At 30.9% G+C, this 7,984-nt stretch overlaps 1 protein-coding gene across 1 annotated transcript; it reads right to left on the reverse strand.

Annotated features, from left to right (window-relative positions):
- Positions 1-7,040: 7,040 nt before the first annotated feature.
- LOC114177411 lies at positions 7,041-7,745 on the reverse strand. Its single transcript, XM_028062737.1, has one exon. The coding sequence runs from the start codon at positions 7,682-7,684 to the stop codon at positions 7,214-7,216; it is 471 nt and encodes a 156-aa protein (XP_027918538.1). The 5' UTR covers positions 7,685-7,745; the 3' UTR covers positions 7,041-7,213.
- Between the last annotated feature and the right edge of the window lie 239 nt (positions 7,746-7,984).

Here is a 7,984-nt window from a genome sequence, read left to right on the forward strand (position 1 = left end):
GTGATTGGTTTATCAATCAGTTGGATGTTGACAATGCTTTCCTCCATGGAGATTTACATGAAGAGATCTATATGAAGCCTCCACCTGGTCTTTCACTTTCCAACCAAATTTTGTTTGTAAGCTTAACAAGTCTCCATATGGTTTAAAACAAGCCAATCGTAATTGGAATAAAAAATTAACTTCAGAGCTACTTCTTCTTGGCTACACACAAAGCTTTGTTGATCACTTTCTCTTTGTGAAGGAATCTGCCTCCTCTATTATTATGTTTTATTGGTCTATGTCGATGATATGGTTCTCACTGGTAATAGCATTGTTGAAATTAATGCTGTAAAAGCTCATCTTCACTATAGAGTTCATATTAAAGATCTTGACCCTCTCAAATATTTTTTTGGCCTTGAAGTTACTCGTTCTCTTAATAGATTAGTTTTGAACCAAAAGAAATATTGTTTAGACCTCATTTCAGAGGCAGGGATGCTTGGATCTAAACGTGCACCAACGCCATATGATCCTTCTATCAAACTTCATGTTGACGAGGGATCTCCTCTACTAGATTCTTCTTCTTTTCGGCATCTAATTGCATGATTACTTTACTTAACTAACACCAGGCCTGATATTAGTTTTGTTGTCCAACAACTCAACCAATTTGTTTCTTTTCCAGTAAACCACATGTGTAGCAGGCTTTACGAATCATTCGGTACTTAAAATATGCTCATGGCTATGACCTTTTGTATAAATCCTAAACTTCTGTTAAAATTCAGGCGTTTTCTGATTCTGATTGGGCAACGTGCCACTACTCAACACTCTATTTATGGATATTGTGTTTTCTTAGACACCTCTTTTGGTTGCTTGGAAGTCTAAGAAACAAATCACTATTTCACGGTCTTCTTTTGAGGTTGAGTATCATGCCTTGACATCTCTAGCATGCGAACTACAATGGATTCAATACCTTCTTCAGGATTTTCATATTTCTATCCCCACTCCCTACACTGTCTTTTGTGACAATAATTCCGCTATTCACATTGTCAAAAATTCCACTTTTCATGAGAGAACCAAGCATATAGAACTTGATTGTCACATTATTTGTCAAAAGCTTGTTGATGGCCTTATCCACCTTCTCCATGTTCCTTTTACAAATCAACTTGGTGATATGTTTACTAAGTCATTACATCCTTATGCTTTTCGGGTTGCTACTTTCAAGTTGAGACTTTATAATCTTCATGCCCACCTTGAGAGGGGGTGATAAGAATATTATATATCTTCTGCTTTTATTTATATGGATAAAGATATCATATATTTTATTCTCTTTAATTATTATCAAATATTATGTTTGATTAGGTTTTACTTTTTCCTTTATATGATCAGTCATTGTACTCTATATATTGAACAAGGTTATAATAAATCAGTAAGCAAACTCTCTTTGAGTTGTTTACACCAAACACTTTTTATACGCGTTTTTGTATGTATTCTTCCTTCTCATAACTTTTATATATATATATATATATATATATAACAATGGTGTTTTTCATGCTGATTGAAAATTCCTCTCATGTAATTGCTAGTAGAAGTGACTAGGATTAAGTTGATTTTAGGAGGTTTGCATTATAAAATGTAATGCCTATATCTCAAACATGAAATTAAATATTAACTATGGAACAATAAATTTAACAAATAATAAGTCTTTTAATAGTAATAAATCTAAAAAACAACAAATATTATTAAAATAAGTTTTAATTTATTACATTGATACCATATTAAGAAGTAGATTTTAATATTAGTTCAATCTCACAAAACCTATTTGTAAGATAATGTTTGCATTTAATTATAAACTAAAGTGACATTATCAGCCTAGGTGGACGTTTGAAGCATTGAATTCAAATTGCACGTGCACTTGTACTCTTGATAATGTTGATATATATATATATATATATATATATATATATATATATATATATATATATATATATATATATTATATTTATTGTTTTTATGCACACACCACCACACCATCATAAGGGAAAAACTTACTAGGAAAGCCATCTTGCTCATTATTAATGAAGTTGACTTCCTTATAGCATTTGATTATGTTTTGTTGATGTCCGATGGAGAAATTATAGAGATTGCTCCTATTACCATTTGTTGAGTTAAAGTTTGCAATGAAAACAAAAAAACTATCGGTTTTGACCTGCTTATGTATGTTACTTCTTCCCATAAGCGTTCAAATAGTTAGAGAAATTACAAAATCTTCTATGGAGCATAATTATAGGGTTTCAAAAGAACATAAAGTGAGGAAATGCACTTATGTTATTGAGATAGTTGCTAGTTGGATTAAATACGTACCGAATATATGATGTAAATGGGAAATAAAATAGGTATATACTTTGTAAATAGGTTAAAACATCTCAAATATTTAGGTATAATTATATAATTCTTTACTTAATAAAAACATTATTTGCTTTCAAAACTATATATATGCTCTATGCCTTTTGTTTTTATGCCATAAATTTTTAGTTCTACAAGCTTATTATTTATTTTCCCATTATAATTTATAAAAACCATGAACAAACAACAAACTACCTGTATACTAAATAAGAATATTAGTAAATAATTATCATCAGACACTTATTAAAACACTTAATATAGCTTGGACATGCATTTGGCAATGCGAAGTTGTCACGGGGCACTTCAAAGTGGGGTACATTTCTTCGCATCGCACCTTCCTACTCAAACCGTAACTTTGTTTTTGTTCGCTTCCCTCGCCGAAAAGGAAGAAGGTAGAACATGAAATGGTGAACTTCGCTCGTGAAAAGTAAGCAGTTGCGTGCATCTAATTTTTTTTCTTACAATACGTCAAACACATGGCAAACTCCTTGCGAAAGAGACAGATCTAAGCAATTTCATCGATTTTCATCTTTCTTTTGCATTTTGCGATTACCATTGATTTTTGATTAATGCTTCGTTTTGTCGATTCAGGAATTGATTGATGACTTGGATTGAGTTAGTTAGATTTTAAATATGTTGATAAGGATTGGTTCCTAGATAATTCTAAATGGATATCGCAACATCTGAAATTTAGATTTTTTGTTAGATTTTTTTTTATATTTTTATATTGTACTTCTATAATACATTAATTATTATTATTTTTTATTTTTTAAAATATATTACAAAAATATTTAAAATATAAATACAGTATATTTTTAATGTTCAGCAGACAAAAAAAAATTAGTAAAAAATCTGGACTTCAAGATTTTGAATTAATGGTGATTAATAATTAAATAGAATAATGAAAATCTCATATCTCAAAGAAAACGCGTTTAATGTAATTGAGGAAAACGTTGAAACTAAATTATGTTCATTTTTATTTAGAACTCTTAATATGTTAAAATAAATATAAAGAAATATCATTTCATTATTTTCTCAATTAAAAGAATATTACATTGGAATTATAATCTTAACAAGGAGGGTTTACTAGACAAGAAAAGAGTAAAGAAAAAACATAAAACGAGGACGTGAAGAAAAAAAGTTCATAAATCTTTGAAGAGACGTCAGATTCCATATTTTTGTCATTTGTAAAAAAAAAAAAAAACTCCAAGAAGAAAAGGGAGAGATAAAGCACATTCATAGGTGAATACACTGCAAAAAGAAAAAAAATTAACCAAAAGATATCAGATTCTCTTTTAGTAACTGTCTTTATATGCTCGATATGAAAAAAAAAAGTGGTCAGTGCATTTTTTGCTTGAAAGGTGATCAAACTCTTTTGCATCTTGGGCTACTCTTTGGTCTTTCTTTTTTTTTTTTTTTTTATCGTGATTCATTGCGAACTTTAATATTCCTTTTTCATTACCTAAAATTAAAACATTAAATAGAATAAAATAAGTATAAGTTATATTTAAATATAACAAGAAAATAAAATATATGATTTTTGTAACCTAAATGCTGCAAATTTATTTTCGTAAGGATGGTTTGAGTGAAAAATTACAATAAATAACTGATATCCTTTCAAATAATAGAAAGCTAGATAACTCGAACAATTACAAGATAAAAATCAAGTTGAAAATAGTGATTGTGAGACCCTAAATAAAAATAATAATAATAATGTAAAATAAAATAATTATTAGAGAAAATGAGTCTTATAAAATGGGTATACATCTTATTATTAGTAAGAAAAACAAAGACAAAATTATAAATAAAGATATCTAGCAGAGTCACTTTTATTTGTGAGACAGTTTCTTTTTAATCTCATAGTTCTCTAGTAACCCTCTTGCTTATATCTAAAATCTTGACTGATTTGAACACGTATATTTCTTGAGATAATATATGTTTGACCATAAGGTGACTATAAGGGTGTTGCATGTGTCTAAAACAAACTCTTTAAAAATTTTGATCTTTTATAAATAAAAAGGTGTATTCACATCATTAAATCAAAATTTCTATTTGTGTCTTTAGAGCTGTTGGAGGAACATAGGACGTAAGGGTGAGTTCGTTGAGAACTCAAATAGAGATAAGAAAAATTAGTTTGATTTGGCATTGTATAATTGTTTAAGCAAATGATTTACAATTGATGAAGTCATTTGTGTTAAATATGTAAAAATTGGGGATTTTTTGTCTGTGGCTATTTGATTTGTTAAGTTAAGTTAATTTGGTGAGAAATTGTTTGAAGAGATTGAGGTTTGAGCAATTAGTCCCTAACGTTACAGTTTAAATACATATTTTTATGTCAATTAATAATTTAGAATATAGTGACAAATACCAAAATGGGCCAATTGAGTAAACTGCGAAATTTAACTATATAGGTGTACATATCATTGTAAAAAATTAAGCGTACAAAAGTTTAATTATACAAAAATAAATTATTTATAAATTTATTTATAGGTTATAATATGGGTGATAAGTGATTGTACAAAGAGTTGTGAAGTTAGTTATTTCCAAAGAGGAAAACTATCATGTTGGTTTGTGATTTGTTGTTTGTATGAGATGTATTGACGATAAAGATTGAAATAAGATTATCTTAACTCTACTAATCCTTGAAATCAAATAGAGGAAAAGGTTAGAAGTGAGAGTCGAAGGATATTCTTGTCTAGAATGTCGACAGAAGTCAAGCTCGATAGACATAGAATTCACCTAGTCATACTCTATGGATTGGGATAAGATCGAACATCTTATAGCTATAACTCTTGTGAAGCGAAAGTGACTGAACAATGACAAATGCAAAATCTTAGGGTGCTAATCAATACATCAGTCATTCAAAGGTCGTGTCAATAATGATATATGCTAAATGATTCGTAAAAGTTTGATAATATGAATGTGGATGATAGATGTTTTGATATTATTTGTGAATAACCAGATTTATGAATTAGTAGCCTTGTTCTATTTATTTATTTATTTAAAACTTGTAAGTTTTAAATCATCTCTAGCTTACCTTGTGTATTTTATAAATGTTATTATTAACCATGATCATGATTATTTGTGTGAGCAGATGATATTGTAGGTGTGACAAAGGAGTAGCTATGAGATTAGTTTGGTAGATAAACTAAGACGAGTAGTTAGTTTTGAATAGACAAAGCTTATATTATGATGCATTAGTTTTTTATTTCAAGTGTTTTTCTTTTGAAGTACTTTTGAAATTTTATTAGTAGTGGGATGATTGTTCATCATCTTAGTTTTGGTTGTGCTCATGTCATGATATAATTATGTAAATGCTTTTTTATTAGTATTGGTAAAATGCTAAAAATTAGGTTGTTATAATGATTAACAAAAAACTTAAGATTTTCAAACTTTCATCAACAAAGTCGAGAAAAATATTTCAATTTTTAGTAGATTTGACTGGCTACATGATAGACTTATAATAATTCATGTCAAAGACGATTCAACATGACACACATGGATGCATGGAATAATAAATTAAGTTGCAAATTAAGAATTTATGACCTAAGTTATTTATTTACTTTGATTGAATTTATTTTGCTAACAAGAGTCAAACTTATATTTTTATAAATACTCACGAGATAAGTGCATCACTAGCTATCTAATTAGAAATTATAATATATTAAAGAAACTTAACGTATTTATTCTAGTGATGGAAAAATTATTATATAGTCTTTACCGTGTAGTTGTGGATAATTTCACTTGACATATGGTTAAGAAAAAGAATCAAGAGACAATTAATACTGTAAGAAAATATAAAAAAATAAATGTTTTGCAAGCTTTGTAGCAGAAAATAATTGGTGAAAAATATTGCTATTAATTATTAGTGGGCAATCGATAATGATTGTGGACATGTAATATACGTCAAGATTTTAAAGAATTACCGAAAGTAGCAATGCCTCTAACTTCCATAACTCGGAAGAATCTGTTGTGCTTTTTATCTTTTCTGCAACAAATAGGTGCCTTCTCCAACGCCAATGCAACCCCACTTTTCCGTCGTTGTTACCAAATCTGAGACTTATTTTATCCAGAAGTCTAAAATGCCGAGAGACACTAAAATAGAATGAAACTTCTAACTTAGGTTACTAATTAATAATATTGTATATTACTTTGAAGCAGAACCATACTTGTAAGTTGTTATAAGTAAAATTTAATTTCAAGTAGCTAACGCAACGCAATGAATTGGAAAGAGAGACATTGAGTGCGCTGCGCTCTACGTACTCAGCACGTAACTCTCCATTCACAATTAAATTACAACATCAATGGACATCAACTTGATAGTTGATGCCCCAACTCACGCATCCACCTTACATTTTTATCCAAAACCAATCCACGCTAATAAAATCAAAAGTACTTCGGCTAAGAGAGTAGATGCGCGTGTATATTACTCAAACAAAATATGCCATCAGAAATTCATTTGAATTTACCATGTTCTACATTGTTACCACTTGCTTTGACATTCCCATTTTGCTCTGAAAGTTGGTAGTAACTTAGCGGTGTATCATTTTCTGTTATTTATCGCTCTGGTAGAAAAGTCTTCATCATTCCATAACATCTTTAATTCTTCAACTTCAAGTTTTACTTGGTTTAATTTAACCATTTTAATCGAGTTCCTATAATGATAATCGAGAATAAAAAACTTCCTTATTTTCATGGCTACTAATTCACACATAATTAACAGTATGGTCTCAACAGCCAGACTCCGGGGCTTTAAATGAACGATTTTCACAATTTATTTGCTTACGTTGGCAGTGGAGAAAGAAACATAGTAATTAACAAACATTAACGTTAACTAAAACAACCCTGGTGCCGCTCTGCGGGTAGAATAACTTTTACTTCGTGGATAAACATTGGGTCTGGGTCTGACCTTGATCGCTTCATCATCTCCAAATTCGCAGGGCTTGTCTTCGTCGATCCTTCCAATCCCCACGCTGCGACTCCGAGGCATTTTCATTTTCATGGCTGCGGCTTCGCCAAAGTCAAAGGCGGTGCCATAGGTTCTGAGCGAGGCGGCCCTTATGAGCTCCTTGAAGTCGTCGTCGCTTGCGGCGGATCTGGTGGCTGAGCCAACGCTGAAGCTTCTGGGAAGCATGGAGGGGTGGGCGGTGGGGCAGCCCATGGCGGCGTCGACGTTGGATAATTGGGCGGAGCAGTGGATCATGCCTTGGACGTACATGTCTCTGGCCTTCTTGAGGAACCTTAAGGGTGCCTTCATGTAGTGGCTGAGTTTGCTCTCTTTCGTTCTCTCTTTCTGCTTTGTCATGTTTGTTGCAACGTTTCCTCAATCCTCCGTAACTGCTTTAGCGAGTTATCTCTATTTATATACACAGACACACTGTGTGCTGCGTTGGGTGGGAAAAGGTAGCTAGTTATAAGTAGTTAATTATGCCAGTTTGGGACTTTTTTTTATTACTCAATTCACTTTCTAAAGTAGGACCCCGGATCCTCTATCGTCTATATCCTATCCGTTCTGCATTTCAGAATGCGGTAATCATCAATTCACACGTAAAGTCGCTTTATAATTTTTCAATTGAAAAACATCAATGTACTTCTAACATATATT

The sequence above is a fragment of the Vigna unguiculata genome, chromosome 3, assembly GCF_004118075.2.
Source record: "Vigna unguiculata cultivar IT97K-499-35 chromosome 3, ASM411807v1, whole genome shotgun sequence".
In the NCBI taxonomy this organism is placed as follows: Eukaryota; Viridiplantae; Streptophyta; class Magnoliopsida; order Fabales; family Fabaceae; genus Vigna; species Vigna unguiculata.